The sequence below is a fragment of the Ascaphus truei genome, chromosome 1 (assembly GCF_040206685.1).
Source record: "Ascaphus truei isolate aAscTru1 chromosome 1, aAscTru1.hap1, whole genome shotgun sequence".
Taxonomy (NCBI): domain Eukaryota; kingdom Metazoa; phylum Chordata; class Amphibia; order Anura; family Ascaphidae; genus Ascaphus; species Ascaphus truei.
The window spans coordinates 334,240,192-334,264,786 of record NC_134483.1 but is presented as its reverse complement, the minus strand read 5'-3'; the positions used below and the strand labels follow the sequence as shown (position 1 = coordinate 334,264,786).

The 24,595-nt window shown below is 41.1% G+C and overlaps 1 protein-coding gene across 1 annotated transcript in view; it reads right to left on the bottom strand.

The window, feature by feature from the left end:
- Nucleotides 1–1,926: 1,926 nt before the first annotated feature.
- LOC142497666 (uncharacterized) overlaps nt 1,927–24,595 on the bottom strand; it is a 42,834-nt gene continuing 20,165 nt past the window's right edge. Inside the window, exons 2-7 of the mRNA XM_075605807.1 lie at nt 12,832–13,153; nt 9,369–9,487; nt 8,263–8,446; nt 4,893–5,198; nt 3,426–3,503; nt 1,927–3,062 (exon numbers count right to left, since the gene is read on the bottom strand). Of these exons, the coding sequence (XP_075461922.1) occupies nt 2,038–3,062; nt 3,426–3,503; nt 4,893–5,198; nt 8,263–8,446; nt 9,369–9,487; nt 12,832–13,153 (2,034 nt within the window). The 3' untranslated portion in view covers nt 1,927–2,037. The remainder of the gene's footprint in view (nt 3,063–3,425; nt 3,504–4,892; nt 5,199–8,262; nt 8,447–9,368; nt 9,488–12,831; nt 13,154–24,595) is intronic.

The following is a 24,595-nucleotide window of genomic DNA, read 5'->3' as shown; positions in this document are numbered from 1 at the left end:
TTCAAATAATTGGTCGGGAGGTAGGTTCATTTCTTCCGGTTCCCATTCCAATGCAATTTCAGCTGAAAGGCTTGGTACATAATCATAGTACTTTTGTTCTTGTACAATGTGGGTTTCAGGAATGGAGGCTGCAGATATTGCAGCACGTATCGATTCAAACGGATCAGTAGTAGCGGATACATTGCTATTGCCATTAGGAATAAATATGCCTTTCACGACAATATAAGTGCCGTCTTTCAGGATAAATAGTTTTTCCGGGGCAATCTTCCAGAAACCATAGGTGTGTTGTAGCTTATCCTGGTCACGTTCAAAAAAGTCATTACTTGATAAAGTGAATCTTATTGAGGAATTAAAATTCCGTGCATGCTTACGGTCTTGGTAATAAGGATATTTTGCTCGAATGAAATCATCGATTTGGCGTGTGCTTGCTTTCTGTCCGCGACTGTTCAAGATGGCTTCACAGATCATGTACTTATACCCTAAAAGGGGATTAATATTGTTAACGAATTCATCAGCCATGTCTGAGTAGCACAAAAGCTGTGTGCAGGTCTGTGTTATTTGCTCATCAAAATGAATGTGCTGAATGGCTAACAAACTCCTGTTTTTCCTTGTCAAGGTCAACAAAAGTAACTACTTTGACTCCTTATTTCAAACGCCAATTGGATTTGTTTGTCTAATTGGGTTAACAGTTGTGGTTCGTGATATGGGACTGTGGGAGAAACATTTCTCCTTCTTTTATCTCGTTTGTGAAAAACATCCCTAGACTGTGAATGCGTTCACATAGTGTTTTTTTGAAAACTAACAAAGACCAGTGTGTGAAAATATTTCTTAGCCAGGCATATCAGTAAAAACACACCTGCAAAAAGAAATGTTTTTTCCCCGCTTACATTTCTGTGTGTATGTGAAAGTCTGGTTAACTCCCTGTCTGCATGAGTTTAAATACGTGTGTATATATATATATATATATATATATATATATATATATATATATATATATATATAAATATATCTCTTATAAAAATATATATATATTTATATATAATATTTTTTTTTTTTTTATATTGCAGGAGTACACACAACATTGATGGCATTAAGTATACCTTGTATGAAACCTATGTAAATGGTGAGAAACATGATTGAATTAAGTAATAAACATTTGTTTAAGCACAATACTGTTAGAGTCTCATACTTAGGATATTTCTCAAACATTAGGCCTGTATTATTAAAATAGTGTGCTTTCACAAGGAAGCATGAAGTGTATTAGTTTGTGTATACCAGTTTATATAGTACTATATATATATATATATATATATATATATATATATATATATATATATATATATATATACACACACATATATACATATATATATATATATATATATATATACACATATATACATATATATATACACATATATACATATATATATACACATATATACATATATATATATACACATATATACATATATATATACACATATATACATATATATATATATATATACACACACTCACACTCACACTCACTCAGTGTGTGTGTGTGTGTGTGTGTATATATATTATTATACATTCTGAGATGTTATAGAAACGAACACACAACTGATTAAAGGACAAAATTACAATGGCCAAGCAAGGCAAAGGTAAGTAATAATTTACACATAATCCTGCTGTACACGTACAAGAAAGATGTTTGCACTTACTTAGGTGTTTTAATAATTGCATGTGACTAATATGCATATGCAATTCTTACATCAATTAACACACCCAAATGCAATGTTTTGCTGCAAAGTCAATGGCAGCTTCTCTAAACTTAGCAACTGGCTCCTGGTGGACCATTACTGAACAGACAATTACAACATAAATATTTATAACACAATTAATTATGAGTGTTAACATTTCCAAAACTTCACGTGTACAAGAACATAGTTGAAAGTTTGGAAACAACACAGTCTTCAGCATACATACAATAGTAATTAGATAATGTGAAGTCAACAAAACAAGGCCAAAGACATATTTTCTGAATTATAACATTTATTTTTTTTGTTCCTTTTGCGAGCGAGTAACAGGCCTGCTTGTTGTCTCTTGAATTTTCCTTTTTCTTTTGCCACCAACTTTAGGCACAACAGAGCCACTTTGAGTGGCCTCTGGCACTTCACGGGCAGGGCTTGTGGCCAGTGACTGTTCACCTACGGGGCTTGTGGCCAGTGACTCACCTACAGGGCTTGTGGCCAGTGACTCACCTACAGGGCTTTTGGGCAGTGATTCACCTACAGGGCTTTTGGGCAGTGATTCACCTACAGGGCTTTTGGGCAGCGATTCACCTACAGGGCTTTTGGGCAGCGACTCACCTACAGGGCTTTTGGGCAGCGATTCACCTACAGGGCTTTTGGGTAGTGACTGTTCACGGACAGGGCTTGTGCCCAGTGACACATGTGAGCAAGTTGGTAGACACTGCACAAGTGATGGTTGGTCTGTTTCATGTGTGTCTTGTTTTGTTTTTGTCGCCTCCTTTGTAGGTGTCTGCTGCTGAATTTGTACAGATGGCAGCGGTAGGATGTCATCAGGAACCTGCACAGCAATGTCTGCTACTTGACCGGTAACATTTGGGCCTGGTGAATGAATATCAGATGAATGTGGTGAAAACTGACCTGCATGAACAGATCCTGGCTGGGAGGTGTTGAATTGTGGTACATTAGTCATTCTCCAGTAATTAGCTTGTGTTTGCTGAACAACTAATGCTTCGAATGAGGTGTTGATTTTTTGCAACTGTTTAGGCACTTCAATGAAGACTCTGTGGAGATGTGCCAATTGTGATACTGTTTCTTCCTGCAGTCCAATCATCCTTTCCAGCACTGTCATCATGTCTGAATGGCGACGATTTTCTGCGTCCACTATTTTTCCCTCTGAAGCTACAATTGCATCGTATGTGGAAGTTGATGGACGATTTGGCGGTACAACAGTTTCTATTGGCACCTCTTCATGGTCACATGATTGTATTTCAGTCTCTTCTGTGGCGTCATCCTCATCATACTCATCATCCTCATCACCATGATGTTCTAAAAAGAAATGTACACATTATTAAATGGCATGTTAATGTATGCTGTGTTACTATGTAATTGTACTATGTCCTAAGTAACACCTAACATGTTAGCATACGTTTTATAACCTCATTAAAAACTACCTTGACTTACGAATAATGTTTGGACTCAGTATGAAATATGAATGAATGAAAAGTTGCTCTAAACTCAGAAGTCCTACATGATAATTAACATCACTAACACAATACATGTTGCCTTACACTTAATTTTCACTGACACTAAGTAATCCTATTTAAAGAAGATGTGCAAAACAAATAATGCACATGACAACATAACATATAGAAGAGCACATATTATATGGCCAGCAAATGATACACTCACCTTCTAGTAGTGTTGAGCTGGCTGACCCAGGTGAAGACACTTGTTCCATCTCAGGTGACACATGTCCTCCAGGGGCAACTATATATAACAATAACATAAGTTTTACATTTACATGTGTAAATATTGAACAAACACTTATTGTATGTTCTGTATTTATGATTAACTAACAACATCAGTTCCTTAACCGAAAATGTGTGTGAAAGTGAACATAAATAGTTGTAATAACACTGTACATGCCTGTGTACTTAGAATTTTTGAGTTCCCTAACATACAACATACTATGTTTCTGCAGTAATGCGTGAGGATAAATAGATTAAATGAGTACATAAAAATCATATGTTGTGTAGTGATATCAGTATCATAATGTACATAACTATCATGAGATGACCATTCACAATGGTTATCATGAAGGTGGTCATATTGCAAAAAGTGTTGTTTTTGGTAGAGGATATGTGTGGTACATTAATCGAAGATGTGGCACACCTGAATGTGGCTGTGACTCAACAAGACAACACATGCAGTGTGTGATAATGTGTCTTTCATAGTAGTTCAACTATAGATATGAGTGAACTAATGTGTGACGTACGCTTTGATAAGTAATGAGTTGTTGGGGCATTTAGTAGCTAGAGTTAAGCTTTCAAATGAGTGTGATTAACTTCAGTTGTGCTATTCAGGTTGTAAGAAAGGTATTCCCTTCCCCAAAAAGCCTAATCAGCCACACCTTTCAATGACTTGAAACAGGTGCAAATGGTGTGAACTAAGTTGACCGTGAAATGAGGCTGTAATTAGTGTGTGTGCTGAACCCCACCCCCTCTGTTGAAGTGTATGCTGTGATGAGATATTAATTGCAGCTGCTTTAACACAATGGTAGATGAGCTAAGTAGTCATCTGCAGTGTTTAAGTTATGAAAACAATGACATAACATATGCTACGTGTGCCTCATTATGCTGTCTGTATATGACATAAAGCAAAAATGGACCTTTTCATAAGCAACTATAGATGTGTTAGTGCCAGTGATGTTTGTAGGCCGTTACATGCAATTTCTTTGATGCATGCTTAAAATAGGCAGTAATGTCATGTTTGTCGGAGTAAAATCAATAAAATACACAATAACATGATACATATTTCTGTTCTGTACCTGTAGCTACTAATAATTTCTCATGAACATGTGTTACACGTGTACTACCCTGTTGTTCCCCATCTTCGCCCACCATCAATTGCTTCCACTGCAGCTATGCATTTTGGGAATTCACATGTAAATGAGCACGCAATGGCACGTGCTATATTAGTTACTGCTTTTAGTAGGACTACTACATATATGTCTATTTTGAGATATATATATACAGAATCAGACATATACATATATAGATGCAGGTATGCTTATATTGTGAAGACAGTATAAAAAGCAGTGTAACTATGCAAAATAACTGTAAGCAACGACACGCCTAGTACAGTAATATTTATCACCTGCTGGAAATTGTGACGGATAAATTCCAATGTCACGGTCACCAGCCAAGCCTTCCACGACGACGGTAAGTAATTTTGGCCGAAGCAGCTCCTCCAATGGAGTCAATATGAGACGTTGTGGTGTGGGCCCACCTCCAGTGCCAGTAGCATGCACGCGTTGGTCTTGTATTTTCTTTTTCAATTTGGACCTAATATCATCAAATCTTTTCCGACAATGATACTTGTCCCTGACACTATTCCCACAGGCATTGACACCAATGACTATTGTGTCCCACATTTCTTTTTTGCTTGCTGCACTTGTCCGCCCTTGAAAAACATATAAAAGATATGAGGTAAATGAATAATAATATAAGCACCAGTTTCCTACACTGCTAGCTGTTCCAAGTGATAGCAAACATGCTGTTTTATGTGTAATATGTGCAGCACATGAGCATTCACTACTAAACCTATACATGTAAGCAAGGTTGCATTCATATTGTATGCAGTTCTGGCAAATTGACCGCCTGTGTTTATTTGTCCTTGTAAGGCATGATAAAAAGCTGTGTTTCCACACTAATGAACATAGAAAGATATTGTGTACCCATATTTGCATATGAACAAAACTCAGATGACCTAGGATCACATGTATTTGAATAATAAATGTAAAGTTACACTTACCTACTAAATGTCCATATATACTGTCATAGTGCTCCAGAATGCCAGTGACAAGAGCCCTATTTTCCTGGTCATTGAAGCGAGGATTACGTGGCTTCTCCACACGTTTTTTCCGAGCAGGTTTAGGGTCAGAGCTTGGCTGGTGCTGACTGGACTCTCCTTCTTCCAATGGAAGAGCCTCCAAAAGCTGGCCACCAGCAAGCACGCCACCACCAGACACCCCATCAGCAACTGCGCCACCAGCAGCACTCCCAGCACCAGCACTCCCACTCCTAGCACCAGCACTCCCACTCCTAGCACCAGCACTCCCACTCCTAGCACCAGCACTCACACTCCTAGCACCAGCACTCCCAGCACCAGCACTCCCACTCACAGCAACAGCACTCCCACTCCCAGCACCAGCACTCCCACTCACAGCAACAGCACTCCCACTCCCAACAACAGCACTCCCACTCCCAACAACAGCACTCCCACTCCCAGCAACACCACTCGCAGCACCAGCACTCCCACTCCCAACAACAGCACTCCCACTCCCAGCAACACCACTCGGTGCACCAGCAACATCACTCCCCTGAACAGAACGTTCACTCCGACGCGTACTCGCACGAGTAGCACTCCCACTCCCACCAGCATCACTCTTCCCACGCTTTGCGGGCATACTTCCAGCACTCACAAAAAACAGACAAGAAATGTACAGGCAATCACACGACCCACTTCCACATATAAAACAAGACAAAGATGTAAACAAAACAACAAAGGACAAAGCTCACCCAATACACAACAAGTCTCTCAGTCAATATGCAAATCTTCAATCGTCCAGCTCTGTGCGTCTCTCTCTCTCTCACTCCCAACAACACAGAGAATGATTAGCAGTACACGTTGCCTTTAAATATGGCGCGCAATCAAAAACATGCTTGTTTCGCCTGATTCAGCAAGATTTGTGATTGTGCAACCTAACAGCACCCCGCCACGCACGCCGATACACCTGTGTGTGATCGGCTCATCATCGTGAGAGTGGGCGGATTTGTTTTCTGGTTGATTTTGAATGTATTCGGCACTTACTGCATACGGAGAGGGAAAAACGCCAATAACATGACTAATCGATAAGCTTGCCGATTTCACATAATCGTCGCTTACTGCATGAGGCCCATAGTATCTAACTTATGTATCCAATATGTCTCTTTAGAAGACAATGTTTTAACTCTGTCCCCTCCTCTTCTATTTACAGGAATCAACTGAATCCCCTTAAAAGTGAGACTTGACGGATCTTTATTATGGTGTATCAGGAAGTGTCTAGATACACTATGTTTTTCAAAACCATTTTTAATATTTCTGACATGTTCCTGAATCCGAACTTTAAGGCTGCGTTTGGTTCTGCCTACATATTGATACCCACACGCACATTCCAATAGGTATACAATATGTGTAGAGGTACATAGAATAAAGTCATCAATATTAAAAACTTCCTTCGTTACTTGTGAATAAAAAGTGTGTTTGTCAGGATGTTGGTATTTACAAATCGTGCAATTACCACAGATATAGTTGCCTTTTGGTTTAGGCCCTAGCCAGTTCTTTTTCGATGTAGTATTGCTCTTACTTATAAAAACATCACTAGGAGCTAACAAGTTTTTGATATTTTTTGCTCTCCTGTAAATAAACCGTGGTTTAATGTCAAGATGTGATCCCAAAATGGGATCATTGCACAATATACCCCAGTGTTTGTTAAAAACTTTTTCAATGTCTCTATGAACCGAATTAAAGTCTGTAATGAAAGCCACATTAAGAGTGTCCTTTTTTGTGTTTTGACCTTCTTTATTTTTAATCGTGGATCTATTTTGAACTAACATATCCTTACGATCCATATTACGTACCCTTATGATCTCTCTTTCTAGAAGTTTCTTAGGATATCCCCTCTCTCTAAATCTCCAAAATAATTTGTTAGCCTGTTGGTTGAAAACCTCTAAACTACTACAGTTACGTCTGAGTCTCACAAATTGCCCCCCTGGTATGTTGTTTATCCATGTCTTTTTGTGATTACTATTCGCCATCAGCACATTGCTGGTATCCACCTCCTTAAAGAAGGTCTCAGTCTCCACGGTGCCATCCATTTTGGAAGTTAATCTTAAGTCCAAAAAATCTATCTGGGTGGCATCCACCTTGTGTGTGAACTCAAGGTTGTAGTCATTCCTATTAAGGTTGGCTACAAATGCACTGGCTGAATCGTAATCACCATCCCACACACACAGGATGTCGTCTATGTAGCGTCTCCACACAACGACATTCCTGTGGTATGGTTGGTCGGGCATGATAAACTGAGACTCCCACCTTCCCACGTACAGGTTTGCGAAGCTGGGGGCAAACCTAGTACCCACTGCAGTTCCGCAAACCTGTAGGTAGAAAGTGGAGAGAAACAGAAAATAATTATGTTTCAATATGAAACTGATAGACTCTAGAATGAATTCCCTATTTAATGGATGCAGATCAGAGTCTGATTCCAGAAAGGAATTAACAGCATCCAACCCTTTCTGGTGAGGTATATTAGTATACAGGGATTTTATGTCACATGTAATCCATACATATGAACTTTTCCATTCAAAATCTTTAAATAAGTTTAGAACTGCTGTAGAGTCCTTCAGATAAGAGGTTAATTTTCCAACATACGGTTGGAGAAAAAAATCCACATATTGACTAAGGTTGGCTGACATAGATTGTATACCTGACACAATTGGGCGTCCAGGTGGGTCAACCAGAGCCTTATGAATTTTCGGCAGGTGGTAGAATATGGGTATCCTAGGAAATTCAGAAAATAGAAAAGCAAACTCTGTTGTGTTGATGACAGACAGGGCTACTGCGTTGTCTAATAGTGCTTTAAGCACCCTTAGATATTCAGCTGTAGGGTCCTTAGGTAATTTTACATAGGACGATGTATCGTTGAGAAGCCTTAGAGCTTCTTTTTCGTAGTCACACCTATTTTGGACTACTACGCCCCCACCTTTATCTGCCTGTCTTATAATGAGGCTTTCGTCATCACGCAAAGTTTTAAGGGCTAAGGACTCACTTGCACTGAGGTTGTGTTTAATATCACCTGACTTAAAATTACTAGATAAAATGTTAAAATCATTGATGACCATATTAAAAAATGTATCAATACAATGACCCTTGGAATGTGCGGGATAAAACTTGGATTGGGTTTTAAAATCAGTATGTTTGATTTTAACTTCCATATCTATATTACTCACAGAAACCATTGCAGCCTTGTCAGAAACAAGATCCCTATCGTGTTTCAGAAAATGTCTCTTTAGGGTAATATTGCGAGTGAACTTATGTAGATCTTTGAACAGCTGGAAGGAGCTGGGTCCACAAGTTTTGGAGAAACTCAAACCCCTTCCAAGTACGTTCAATTGATCCTTGTTCAAAGCTTTTGAGGAGAGATTAAAGACCCCTTGGTTTACTACGGTGTTCTTTCCCAAGAGTACTCTCTTCTTTTGTGCTCTGGTCCCTCCTCGTGTTCCTCGTCTGATGTAACCCTTTTCTTTCTTTTCTCTTGAGGGGTATTCTGTATATCTTTTACTGTGTTCACCTTCCTTTCTAGTCTGGTTCTTACCAAATCTAAAAAAGAAGGTGAATCTGTAGTGGGTTCCGGTCTAGCAGGGCGTTTAGGTGAATATCTAGGGGAGATCCTGGGTGAGTATTTAGTTGTTCTTGGATGAGGGTCTTTATGCTCATATTCAAAATTCCTATGTTGGCCCTGTGGCCTTGAGCTATATCTAAAGCCCTCAATGTATTTTTTCCCTTTATAGTTGGGATTACGATACCCATTACCATGATTAGAGCGTGAGCGATCTCTGTCTGATCGGTCATTTTTACTGGTTCTGCTCTCTCTCCTTTGTTCATAGGTGTGGTAATTTTGTTGTCTGCTCTTTGAGTGTGCAGATCCCCCTCTTCAAAACACAAAACACAAAAAAGGACACTCTTAATGTGGCTTTCATTACAGACTTTAATTCGGTTCATAGAGACATTGAAAAGGTTTTTAACAAACACTGGGGTATATTGTGCAATGATCCCATTTTGGGATCACATCTTGACGTTAAACCACGGTTTATTTACAGGAGAGCAAAAAATATCAAAAACTTGTTAGCTCCTAGTGATGTTTTTATAAGTAAGAGCAATACTACATCGAAAAAGAACTGGCTAGGGCCTAAACCAAAAGGCAACTATATCTGTGGTAATTGCACGATTTGTAAATACCAACATCCTGACAAACACACTTTTTATTCACAAGTAACGAAGGAAGTTTTTAATATTGATGACTTTATTCTATGTACCTCTACACATATTGTATACCTATTGGAATGTGCGTGTGGGTATCAATATGTAGGCAGAACCAAACGCAGCCTTAAAGTTCGGATTCAGGAACATGTCAGAAATATTAAAAATGGTTTTGAAAAACATAGTGTATCTAGACACTTCCTGATACACCATAATAAAGATCCGTCAAGTCTCACTTTTAAGGGGATTCAGTTGATTCCTGTAAATAGAAGAGGAGGGGACAGAGTTAAAACATTGTCTTCTAAAGAGACATATTGGATACATAAGTTAGATACTATGTCCCCTAAGGGATTAAATGAGGATGTGGATATTTGGGCACTTTATTGAATCTTTAGCTCACCACCCCTCTGTACCTAGGGGATGTATCATTTATCTCTGTATCTCTGTTTTCCTTTCTTTATCCTACGCTTTTTTCTAGTTACATCTTTTTATGCAAGTAATGATGGTGTCTATTTTAAGTCGACTAATATTGTGTTTCTTTTATTCCAGCATGTTTTTAATTATTTATGCTAGGTTTTGTCAATATGTAAGTTTATATTAAATAGGTATTGTTTTTTTTTTGTTGTTGTTTTTTTGTTAATAAAGTTGTTGTTTTAAAAGTAAACTACACATCTTCCCTATCACGCAGACCATTACCTATTATAGATGATTGGTCTATCCCTAATTGGTTGACCAATAAGGTATCTATGTGAGGTATTTAAGACCTCTGGGTAATGGCCTAATTATTCCCTGAAGAAGTAGTTAATTCTACGAAACTAGTTGGATGTAACATTCTATTGCCTTATATCTGCTTACATTGGCCTTTGTCTATGTATTGGCCTGTCCTGTTTTTATTTCATCCTGTGTGCTGTTTTGGACACTTGTGAGAGACTTTGTAAGACTGTTCAAACTTCCCTATTGAATCCACCACTGCTGTGTAGACAGTGACGTCATTACACAGCGTCCCGCGACCGAGCGGCACCGTGGCACGCTGAGGGCACCCCAGCAAGCTGCGTTTTAACCTCTGTGCAGAGGATACACCTGCCGAGGTACAGGAGCAGCTTCATATCGGCCAGGAAGCAGGAGCGATTTCACCGAGCCCCAGTACCAGCTGCTGAACCTGGCTGCATGAAGGGAAATCCCCTTGGGAGTGAAAAGACTGACGTCCTGCCCCAGAATCAACTGAGCTGCAGCAGCAGAGGGAAGCAAGCACCTGAATCTACAGCTAACAGCTGCCGAGTGGTAAACAGTGTGATACACACTACATGCCTTTTACCAACTTTTTTCATGTACGCAGATATATTACCCCCTTTTTAATTCTATAATATATTGTTGAATTTGCTTCACTATTTGTCGTTGTGCGCTGTTTTCTTTTGTTTCCATTCTCTTAAGGTGCATGAACTAACTGATGAGAACATAGTTTAGCATTTAAAAATGAATTCAATGTGACACCTTGAGGATGTACACATATTTTAAAATGATTATGCCAGACCACAATTTTATTTTATTTTTAAAATTGACAATTGTAGTGTGTAAATGAAGCATCTATCTATCTATCTATCTATCTATCTATCTATCTATCTATCTATCTATCTATCTATCTATCTATCTATCTATCTATCTATCTATCTATCTATCTATCTATCTATCTATCTATCTATCTATCTATCTATCTATCTATCTATCTATCTGTCTATCTGTCTGTCTGTCTATCTGTCTATCTGTCTATCTGTCTATCTGTCTATCTGTCTATCTGTCTATCTGTCTATCTGTCTATCTGTCTATCTGTCTGTCTGTCTGTCTGTCTGTCTGTCTGTCTGTCTGTCTGTCTGTCTGTCTGTCTGTCTCTCTGTCTCTCTGTCTCTCTGTCTGTCTGGTCTTCCCATTGGAGGTAAATTGTGTCAATGTTGTAGCTATACTCTAACATTCTGAATGTTTATCTTAAAATAACTACATATGAACTGGATACAGTGCTTTCGAAATGAGAAATTAAATTTATTCAGGAACACACTACCTCATGTCTATTTAAGCTGTATTGTCAATTATTTAATCACATCATTTTTGGGAACTTGTAATTGTACATACTTGTGCACTATATCCTTTTATTTTCTATCCCCCTTACATGCACTGTATTGAATATAATATTAGTGTCTTTGTTCAGTACCATATGCATGAAACAAAGTTAAGTAAAGTTTTGATATCCATTAGTGGACTTGTTTGTCCAGTTAAAAATGAAGGAACATGTACTCCCTGTTCATATATGTAAGAAAGTTCATCGTTTTCATACAGAATTTAAAAGTTTACCCTTATGTGAGAGTTTAACTGTGATCAGAATCAGCTGTACAGTATATGCTACATACTGCTGCGGCCAAGTTTATTCGAGCATTTGCCCGTTCTTGGCCGCAGCAGTAGCCTGGCGCGCGCCCGAGGGTGACGGGCGCGCGCCGAAGCAGCGGAAGAGTGCCCTCCGATCGGGGCGCTCTCCCTACCGCTGCCGGGTCCGCCGGGTCCCCCGGAACCCCCTGCCGCCGTCCCGCGATCGCGGGACACCAGGGCTCCCTCGGGGAGCCCTGGACACGCGTGCAGGGGGCGCAGGCTCCCGAAGACGCGTGACCGCGCGTCTATGACGCACGGCACGCCGAGGGGCGGCCACTAGCAAGCCGGGAAATCTCCCGGCTTGCGGTACCGGCCACACTTTAATAAAGTGTGTCGGTAGTGTATCAATAATGTTTTAATTGAACACATGATCTAATGAAAAATACAAGGTGAATACTACTACATACTATGTGAATGCAGATATGTATGAAGGGGTGTGTTCAGTTTATTCTGTGCCTCTACAAAAACAGTATGTAATAACCATTATTCTGTTGGCATACACTATAAACTCATGTTATCCTAATAGAGTACGAAATTTTAACCAGAAATGATAGTGTACTTTTCATATTGATTTGGCTACATTTCAAGTGAAAACGTTTACTCATGTAAAAGTTCTGATCTGGGGGAAACGGGTGATCGTACACACCATTATCCCTATCCCCAGAGATGCCTTCAACCATGACTGGTAAGAATTTTTCACTCAGCTGCTCCTCCAACGTAGTCAGCCTTAGATTGGGGCCAGGAGGTCCTCCTCCATTGCTTGAAGCATGTAAACGTTGACATTGCAATTTAGCCTTCAATTTTTGTTTAATATCATCAAATCTTTTACGGTAGTTATCATGAGTTCTGACCTGATTTCCACAGGCAGACAGACAGTCTAATCTGTTCCCACAAATCCTTTTTGACCTTTGCAGTTGTCTTGCCTTTAGATATATAACAAAATAACTTTGTTCATCTAAATATCTTATAACAAAAAAATTACAAGAAATGTGTGGATACGTCTAACATTTTTTATACATACTTTTTGACAATTAATATCTGTGGCACATGAAGAATATCAAAATTTGGAGACATACTAAGCAAATGATGTATATCAGGAGATATAATATTTACATACAATTGTTTTGGATCCTCGGATCGTCTTCTTTCATGGCTTGAGGATGACAGCTGCTGGCCCTTAAGAATGTATTACGTGAATTCGGTTTCCGATAAAGAGTGGTCTGAATATTATGTGTAATATCAATGTATAAACATAAATCTAAATAATTTATATGTTGTACGTGATGAGTGAGTGAAAAGAAGATTATAATTATTAGTGTTATGTGCTAAAATTAATTCATGCAGTGTAGTGATGTCACCTTCCCAAATGAGTAGAAGGTCGTCAATATAACGCTTGTAAAATGAAATGTGCTCTCTATACTTGTTCAATTCTCCAAACACAAGGAACGATTCCCACCACCCTATAAAGAGGTTAACATAGGATGGGGCAAAACTAGTGCCCATTGCCGTTCCACGTGTTTGGAGTTAATGAACCCCATTGAACAGAAAAAAATTGTGCGTGAGAAGAAAGTGAATTGAATCTAAAATAAAAGTGATTTGTGCCGGTGATAAATCAGACCAATTGAGAAAATAGCCAGCAGCTGTCAAACCATGCTCATGGGATATGACAGTGTATAGAGATGTGATATCAAGTGTCACCCACATCATATTGTGCTTCCATTCAAAGTCATCGAGAGTAGTGAGTAAATCACCACTATCTCGAATGTAAGACGGCAGTTGCTGCACCAAAGGTTGAAGAAAGTAATCCACATAGCGTGAGACACCATTTCCCAAAGAATCAATACTAGAAACAATTGGCCTCCCAGGTGGGGAGACCAATGTTTTGTGAATCTTTGAGAGATGGTGAAACACTGCAGTGGTTGGTAAGGGTTTGTATTGGAAATCAATGTCATTGTCATTAAGGACTCCCAGCATAGAACCTACATCCAATAAGTGCCTAAGTTCGCTTTGATATTTTTGGGTGGGGTCGGATGGTAGCACAGCATAGGAAGAGACATCACCAAGTTGGCGTAAAGCCTCCTTGAGATAGTCATCCCTATGCTGTACCACCACCACTCCACCCTAGTCAGCATTCTTAATTACCAACAGAGGTTAGATTGTTGTGTCGGGTATTATGGTATTGAGTATTAAATGTAAAACCTTTCTGCAACAATCTCAGATCTCTCTCCACTAGACTTTCAAAAGTTGAGGAGTCACTTAAGTGTTTTCGTGCAGCTTCTTTAAGGAAAAGCAGCCTCCTTTCTCATAACAATTTATGCCATTTAGAAAAATAGTGTAACAAAAATACAACTGAAAGTGTTGTAACATTTATTTCAAATTAAAGCAGCAAGAATGAAGATTAAAAACACTAACAATGTGTAAAGTTAAAAATAGAGTATCTATTAGTAGAGTTCACTGTGGCTCTGTGTATCCTTGCAAAATACTCAGGTGACTTCCTCAAGGGATGCTGTCTGGTGAAGCATCCATTGTTTAAATAGGTCTAGGATAGACCTTAGAAATCGATTAACTATCTATGTTGAATTTAAGGTCCTGAGAAATTACTAGCTGCAGCGGCCGTTATTCAAACAAATCACTGCGCCATTTCGTGTGCTCTGCTGGACTCCACGCAGCATGAACGCGGCCAATCGCCCCAGGCACCCGCACTTATCGCAATTGCTTTGTTGAATTCATGACTTCTGTTTCTTTGGGTGAAATGAAATGAATGAATTGCAATGTGTACAGTACTGTGCTACTGTGTCAATTTAAGATTTTTAAAAACCAGAACTCTAAAATGCCATTTTCTGCACTCGCGTCTTAAGGCGGTAAGTTTGGAAGACATCCTGCGTCATGACATTGGAATTCTGATGTACACAACCCTTGATTTGTTTGAATAACGGCCACTGCAGCTGTACATTCAATATTAAAGAAAAGTTCAAATGTATCCAGATTGAAAATTCAGCTCATTGATAGTAAATTTTGAAAGATTATAAAATTATATACAGACAAGACCACGAGAATTCTAAAGGTTGCCTTAAACTAGCCCGGTTACATTCTGGGTATGTGCTGGGTGTAACCTGGCTAGTTTAAGGCAAATTTAAGGCATTTCTGCATTGACTAATGACCCATAGGATTAACACAACAGGGGTCCCTGGCAGTCCCATTCAGTTTGAATGGGACTGCCAGGGACCCCCGCTGTTAATCTGATGGGCCATTAATCAATGCAGAAATGCTGGGTCTAGTTTAAGGCAAGTTTAAGGCATGTATACAGAATGTACCTGGGTGTACCTGGGTCTTTTTGGCGATTGTGTTAGAATAACTGTGGTCACTAAAGTATACATGTACAATATTAAGAGAGCATTATTAAAAGCAAATCAGGAATAAAGTGAAACAAAGAGAAAGGGAGGGAAGTGTGCCCGCACTTTTTATGCTTTGACATTTGCTCAGACGGGTTAGTCGAACTTTGGACAGAACATTCAAATTCAAGCAAGATTTGAGCAAAAAACAAAAGGCATATTTGATGTTTGTTTATTTGTTTTTCATTTTTGAAGTGAAACTTCTTTGCTGGAATCTACAGGGTTTTGATGGGGAAAATTTCAATAATTGTCACAAAAAAGCGTGACAGAAGTGACGCAGAAATGGCGCGGACTTCAGCACATGCGCAGAAGGATTGTTAGGCCTCCGGGGCATCACGCATGCGCAGATGCATCCGGCGTGCATGCACAGAATGATCCTTGGTCCTGTGGCGCATTGCGCATGTGCAGAGGCGTCCATAATCAGAAGGATCCTTGGGCCTCCAGCGCATCGAGTTTGTGCAGAGGCCTCCGACACGCAGCACCTACACTTGGGAGATGGAGACCACACACACACTCACTATACACACAGACAAACACAAACAGAGACACACAGAGAGAGACACATACAGACAGACTACACACAGAGACACACACACCGACACACCAACACACCGATACACAAACAGAGACACACACCCACACACAGACACCCACACACAGACACAGAGAGACACACACCCTCCCACATACACACACACGAGGAATTCACAGTGTACATATAGAAGTGCAAATAGCTAAAACAGGGCGTGTGTGCCGAGCACGCGTGTTCTAAGTCAAAATTCTTTGCGTTTTGTCAATAAAATTGTGTTTTGATTTGTTTAATTAAAAACATCACCCTCACAAATATATTTTCTGTGACAAAACAGTAACAAAAGACAAAGAAGTTTCACTTAAAATGTGCATTCCTGGCACATGCACATTTTATTTTTTAATAAACTGGGAAAACCTGTGCATTTATGAATGAAAAAACTTGAGATATTTTGTTAAAAAAAAAGTGTGCCTAATTTTCTGTTTATCTTTAGTTTATTTCAAAATAAAAATACGAAAAATGTTAGCACCAAAACGCCAGTGAATGTGTCCACCCTCAATGGACAGTAATATTTGGGTTAGAGAATGCTGTACCTCGTGGCTGGAATGTTAGTGAATGAAAATGTTGATAGGCATGCTAACTGCTTTGCCTTTGCTGTTCACTGACAGCTCTCAGGACATTAGCCCAAATGCTGATGCTGCTCATGGGGTGAATGTTAATTCTTGGCAAAATGTTGTTCTTGGCTTCAAATTTACCAGTTACTACACATTTTTATCTGTTATGGTTTCAAAGCGTAAGCATCATTGATACTGTCACTTACTCATTAAAAATCATTCTCAGCTATGTGGAATGTTAAGCCATTTAAGGATGGAGTTCTACTTGGCAACATATGTTGATTTAGCAACACACTGAAAACACACAGCCATGTAATATTTATTCTATCTTCTTTTAAATTTATGTTTATTATCTTTACATTTATTTATAAAATGTTTTAACAGGACGTAATATTGTACCTTGAGAGCTACCTCTCGTTTCCAAATATCTCCTTGGCAAAGTTATGGTAACAGTTCCAAGGTTACATTAAATGAACAGGGTTATACATTATATTTAAGACATTGAACTAACAGTAAAGATAATATTTGTAATGGGTGTATGTAACAGTTACAGTACATATCAGATTCAAATTTGAGACAGCATTAGTGTAGAAAGAACTTAGACCGGTGGTATCTTTGAGAGTCTGAGGTTGATTGTTCCAGTTGTGCGGTGCATGGTAAGAGAAGGAGGAGCGGCCAGATACTTTGTTGAACCATGAACAATCTCTTGGAGTCAAATCTCAGCTGATATCTATGGTGTGTGGTCAGGTTGAGGAGATTGCTAAGATAGGCAGGTAGATTGTCCAGCAAGTATTTTAAGGCATCACAAAAAATGAAACGATCCTAGACGTGTGTTAGCCAATATAGTTCTTTGAGCATTTAACAGTGATGTGTGTTGTAGTTACATTGTAGTATAAAGATGCATATTGAGTTGTAGCTTGGTGGGAAACATATATCCCCGATGGTGCAATAAAAACCTCCAGGAGGATGATCTTCTATATAACTTGCAGGCTTGTTTTAAGGGATTTAAACAAGAGAAAGGTTCTTTGTATGTCCACAAACACCCAAAAACAAGTACTGTTAGTTGTTTAAATGGAACCCATCAATGAAAAAAGGGGGTGAAAAGTGGAGAAAAATTTACAGAGCCCCCTGTGAGGGGAGTCTCAAGGTCTCCCAGCCATGATCAATCCACACACCTCATACCATGGCCATTGGGCAAAGTGTGAGTTAATTGTCCAAAAAAGGACCCAGATCCTGCGTAAGGACCCAGCGTAAAAGGTTTTTCCTTTATGGGAATCGAGCAAGTATCTTGCTCCATTAGAGGTGGTGATAAATTGAATGCATTGAATCGACGAGAACTCTTTTGGATATTCACTATCAAGACAAGGGTACCTTTTTGCCTGAATACCGATTGGGATCTGGGTCCTTTTTTGGACAATTAAATCACACTTTGCCCAATGGCCATGTCTTGTCACAATATGGGCCATGATCTCATAGTGAATGTCCTTCAAATATTGAGTTTCTCATGGATTGTACCTTTATACATGAATTGTACTCTCAAACTCTAATTTCTAAAGAAATTTGAATATGTTTATCTTATGATTACTGTCTAAATATCTCTTTATTTTTTCCCCCCCACCCTCCTTTTTCCCAAACATGTTTTTCAATATGATACCTTCTCAATTTGATGCCTTCCCAATATGGTGTTTTTGGGAAGATTATATCTTCCCAATATGCTGCACCCCCCTTTTTTAATATTTTAATATGTTGCCTTGTATACCTCTTGTTCTATGTTTACAAAATATGCCTCAAGATGTTCCTTGAAGTTCCTATAGAGCATTTTTCCCGCTTTTCTGTATGAAGAGTATCTATACATGTGTTATGCTCTAGTAGGTGGATATACTGTATTTGCTAGGGTCATCATGTGGATTTGGATGATAAGCATCATGAGTGTATATGTATGGATGTACTTCTCTAGATAAGAACTTTACTATAAAATATCTTACTAATATATCATATTTAATTTCTCCATTAAAACTTCATGATATTTGCCATCCTCCATCCACCTAGTTCACTCAACCTCAGATCCCTAATAGATCAGGGTTTTGGTTTGACTATACATATGTCAAGTGATTTCTTATTTGACCCCCTCTGGTTGATTAACATCAGTCATAACAGAATAAGACAGGGGGGTCCTTACAAATATGTTTTTCTTTGTTAACACATATTTTTTTTAATTTATTAAGTTTTAATAGTGTCATGCTTTTTTGTTCACAGCACATTTTGTGGTCCAATTCCATGTTGCGCAGGATCTTACACTCCCGTTGTCACTCTCCCACCCCGCACTCGTGGTATTCTGTGAGCCCCTGGCGTTTAGGTTGGTATTGCGCAAGCGCACTACTCCCATGGTCCGCGGCTCACTCTGTCTGCTCCGGGTACGTGGAGGGATTATTGCCTGGATAGTGTGGATGCGCGCGCACTCAGAGCCCCAGTGACGTGCGCACTTAGGGCATTATGATGACGCACCTCCCTCGCGTCCCGCGGCCTCCATTGACATAGAGGTCTTTTCCCTTAGTTGGTTACTGCGCAAGCGCATACCACTGGGGGTTGTTAGACCTCATATGCCTCCATATTGGTAGCTAGGGGCGGGGCTAGTCGTCATCAGCCCTGTGCACAGATACAAGATATATGCACACATCAGGAGATTATTAGCAATTAGAGAGGACGGACCACATTTGGGCTGTGAGTATTGGTTGATTATGTTATCTTGTATCTATATATATGTTAATAAAGTTGTGATATGTATACCTTGAGAAAGCGCTCTGAGAAGCGTGAAACGTTGGTGGGGCTCTAGTAATATCAGTTCACAGTTCACAAAGTAATATCAGTTCACAGTTCACAAAGCAAAACAGTCCTCTTCACAGTGTATTGTTACCCCGTAAATGTGAGACATTAAACAGAGAGAAAGGACATTGCACAGTATTGTTTAACAGCCAAATGTACCTTTATTCTCTGAACTCAATGAATTGCCTAATTACTAGAAGTAAGTAGGTCGCATACAGGGGATAGAAACTGTGCTTGGAGCCTTCCGGGTCCCAGGAGCCTTCGGTATGGCACGAACCCCTCGTGGTGTCCTCGGCTTCCGTGGATATAGGAAAGGTCTCCCTCTCAGGAAAGATGTCTCCTGGGTCTGTCTTAGGATTCCTGTAACTTATTCTCCGGTGAGGGATGAAAGAGAGACAAAGGATTGCGCAATAATAAAAAACTTTAATGACGCCTACCTAAAACAATAAAATACTCACAAAGGAAGGTGAGTGTAAAATGAATTAAGAAGTGCCCGACCCAGCACACCCAGCAGCCGCGTTCAGTCTCTGAATGTCCTTTCCGGTATCGCGTGTACCTCGCGTGGTTCCGGCGCGGCTTGGATGACATCAACATCTCCGTTCTTGACTGGCAGCTGGAGTGTCTAGGGCAGTACCTCTTAGGCTCCTCCCTACGCGTTTCGAAGTGATGAAGTGACGTTCCCCATCACGAAACGCCTGGGACCCGGAAGGCTCCAAGCACAGTTTCTCTCCCCTGTGTGCGACCTACCTACTTCTAGTAATTTTCCATGACCAATAAATAACTTTTTATGGGATACGCACCCTCCTCTCTACTTTTTTCTGGATATACAGTAGTGCTCTGCCAGCTCTTTTCCTTTCTACTCACAGTACCAGTAGTTCCGGGTCTTGGTGTGCTTCTACCCGAAAGGCGAACAAAAATCAGAAAGGATGGCAGAGCACAGCAAAGATGAATTTTTTTAGGAGTGCTGTACCATATACTATGTACCCATAGTCTATAATTGACATTATCATCTGCTCCTCTGCTATGCACTTTCTGACCAGCAGACTTAGGGGGATTTGTTCCTATATAGTACACCTTGTTTGGCATAGGTTTTGGATGTCAGAGTATCAATGTACAACTCAAATGTTAAATGGGAGTCAAACATATGCCCAGATATGTAAAACTAGTGACAGGGGCTAGAATGATGTTAGAGTTGATTCTCATCTGAAGCTCTGTTATTGGTAACTTTTGAAATTTAGCTATGGTCCTGAATACCATTGTTATTTTTGTCAGTGTTTAAAAAAAGTTTGTTTTGGAAAATCCAGTTTTCAAGTCTCAAAAAAATCAGATTAATGTACATGTCACCAATGGGGTCCACGTGTGGTCCCTGTGGGTACCTTGGGGATCCCAGGTCATCCCCACAGGTCTCTGGGGGACCTCGGGTGGTTCCCACAGGGTCTGCAGGCCCCCGGGTGGTCCCTATTGGTCCGCATGGCCCCCACACCTATGGGGCCCCCGGTTCTTCCCCACAGGTGTCCCACGTGGGTCCACAGGTGGCACCTGTGGGCTTCCGGGGGGTCCTCGGGTGGTACCCATGGGTGTCCAGGGGTCCTCAGGTGGTCTCCATGGGTCCCCGCTGACCTGCGGTACCAATCCTGTATGTAAAAAATAAAATATGGCATACATTAAAATGGAGATCACCTGAATACCTATGGATGCCAACAGGTACCACCTGCAAACCCACAGGGAACACCTGCAGGGAAGAACTGGGGGCCCCACAGCTGTGTGTGCCCCACTGACCCACAGTGACAACCCGAGGGCTCCCAGATCCCCATGGGAACCAACGAGGGCCCCCAGACCCCTGAGGGAACCATCCAAGGACCCCCAGACACCCGCAGGGACCATCTGTGAACCCCATTGGGACGCGCTGGTACCACCTGGAGGCCCACGGAGCCTAGTGGGGACCACCCGGAGGCCCCAAGACAGGAACCCCCCGGCATGTACTGTGGGACCTGCGGACACCCGTCGGTCCCACCGGGGACCCCCGTCGGCCTGGGGTATTAATCCTTTATGTAAAAAAATAAATCATGTTTTAATGTGGGGGCACAGGGGGTAAGGTTATGTATTGATGTTTATTAAATATGGTAATGTTTATTGGGGGCCTACAGGTGAGTTGTGGGGCTGTTATGTGTATTTTTTTATTGTGGGTAGCACAGGTGGGTGAAGGGGGTATTGTCCACAAGGATAGGGGGTTAGGCCTCCCATGTGGGCAGTGGGGTAGGGTGGGTAAACCCCTTAATTACTATAGCGGTTACTAACCACTAAGGTGATTAAGGGGTTAGGAGGGGACATTAGATTGTCTTTTTTTATTGTTCTGTATTGTTTGTAGCAACAGAGGACATGGACGATGATGAGGATGAGGACGGCCTTCATCGTGGTAGCCTGGCAAGGGTGATTGCAAGATTTATTTACTTTATTTATGCTGCTTAATGTTGTATTTTAAATGGGCAATTGAACTATTATCCATATGTGGATAATAGTAATTTTGCCTATTATTGTACTGTATGTGTTAGTGGGCGGGTGGTTTATTTATTTAAAAGTATTTATGGTTTTTTTTGGAGGGGGGGGCACAGGATTGGTTCTGCAGGCAAGCGAAACCACTCGGGGACACCTGCAGGGAACACCCGAGAACCACCGCCGGCTTATAGTATATTTCCTGTGCATAAAATAAAATTAAGATATTTGATGTATGTTAGAGGGGTATAGGGGATGTTGGGGGCACAGGAGGTGGGTAGTTGTATATTGAAATGTTTATTTCAATTGTCCCCAATAAACATGCTATTGTGCTTTAACCCCTTCATTACCTTAGCGGATAGCCACTAAGGTAATGAAGCTGCTTTAATGTATTTTTTTAATAGTGTGCGGGAGCAGGTGTCTCCTGAGCTGAACCACATTGATTTCTGGCTCAGGGACCCCCTGCTTCCCAAGTTACAGGCCCCGGTATGGGGTATTGGATGCCAGTGTCGCCACCATTTTTAAAGCGTCCACGTCACGTGACGTGCGACATGTAAACAATGAAGAAACCGGCACCCCATATCTAGGCCTGTAACTCAGGAAGCAGGGAGTCCCAAGGCTGAAATCAAAGCGGTTCAGCTCAGGAGATCCCCTGCTCCCACACAATATTAATAAAAATGACATTAATGCAGCTTCATTACCATACCGGCTATCTGCTACGGTAATGAATTATTGTTTATTGATATGTGTGTTTTGACACTACAGTACATGAGCAGGGGGTCTTTTGAGCTGAACCGCATTGTTTTCAGCCTCGGGGAGCCCCTACTTCATGAGATACAGGCCCCGATCACGTGACTGGGACATTTAAATGAATAGAAGATATATATATATATATATATATATATATTGTCACGCTGTGCAGCCCATAGACCAGGCCAGTCCCCTGTACTGAGGTGGGATGTTGAATATACACACCGACAGCAGAGGGAGCGGGTCCGGGATGTGGTTGTAGCGTGGCCAGGCCTGGGTTAAGATTTAGAATAGTCGTTGCACTTGCCGAGTTCAGGAGTATAAAGAGTTCCGTAGTTTAAATCCGTTTCCGTGTCCAAGGGTCTGAGAGGTAAGAATCGTGATGGGTATGCTGAAGTCGGGAGCCAGAGGGGTAAGTCAGACAAGCCGGTACAAATCTGTAGGAGAAAAGACAAACAGGAGCACGACACAGTATCCAGGCTACACAGGAAGCAAGGAGCTATGCTGAGCAAGGAAGTGAAGTCACAGCCGGATATTTAAAGTGACAGTGACCAATCCGAACGAGGGGCATGGCGGAGGCGTGTCGAGGAGCTGCTCGTGAATGGCTGAGAGACCAGGAAATAGTAGAGCCCAGCTGAGGGTCTGTAACACCAGTGCCAGAATCCAAGATGGCGACGGCAGACTTCAAGGTATGCACTGGGCGGCGGCATGGGTAGCGATGGGGGGCAGGGGCAGCAGCCGCTGCAGTACTGGTAGTGGGTAAGGAGGGGTCACGCCGCAAGGGACGTGGCCCCCGATTCCTTACAGTACCCCCCCTTCAGGATCGACCTCAGGACGATCCATCCAAGGCTTCTGCGGAAATTTCTTGTGGAAGCGGTCCAAGAGAACTGGGGCATGGATGTCCTCCTTGGGTACCCAAGAGCGTTCCTCTGGACCATAACCCTTCCAGTGAACAAGGAATTGTATCTTTCCTCTGGATACACGAGAATCCATGATTGTCTGGATTTCAAATTCAGGTTGTCCTTGGACCGTGACTGGTTTGGGTCTATGGGTCTTAGCAGGGAACCGTTTGCTCTGGACGAATGGTTTGAGCAGGGAAACGTGGAATACATTTGGAATCCTCATGGAAGACGGAAGTTGCAGACGAAATGCCACAGGATTAATTTGTTCCTGGATCAGAAAAGGCCCTAAGAATCGAGGTGCTAATTTCGGGGTCGGAGACTTCAACTTGATATTCTTAGACGAAAGCCAAACTCGGTCCCCTGGCTTGTAATTAGGGGCCTGTTGACGACGGTGGTCTGCCTGAGACTTGAATTTCTGAGCGGCGCTAAGAAGCGCAGACTGAATCTTGATCCATGACTTCTGAAGAGTAGTTACCCGTTCATCAGCCGCCGGCACTCCTATCGGAATGTTTGAGATTGGCAGTCGACTTGGGTGGAAACCATAATTCGCGAAGAATGGGGTTTCATGCATGGATTCATTACGAAGTGAATTGGTTGCAAATTCTGCCCAAGGTAGCAGGTCAACCCAATTATCCTGGGAATCGGAAATAAAACACCGCAGGTATTGTTCCAGCGTTTGATTTAGTCTTTCTGTTTGCCCATTAGTCTGGGGGTGATAGCCTGACGAGAAGGATAGCGCCATGCCAAGCCTCTTGGAGAAAGCCCGCCAAAATTTTGATATAAATTGCGTGCCTCGGTCCGAGACTATGGAAGTAGGTATCCCATGGATGCAAAACACCTCCTTGGTGAAGATATCAGCTAG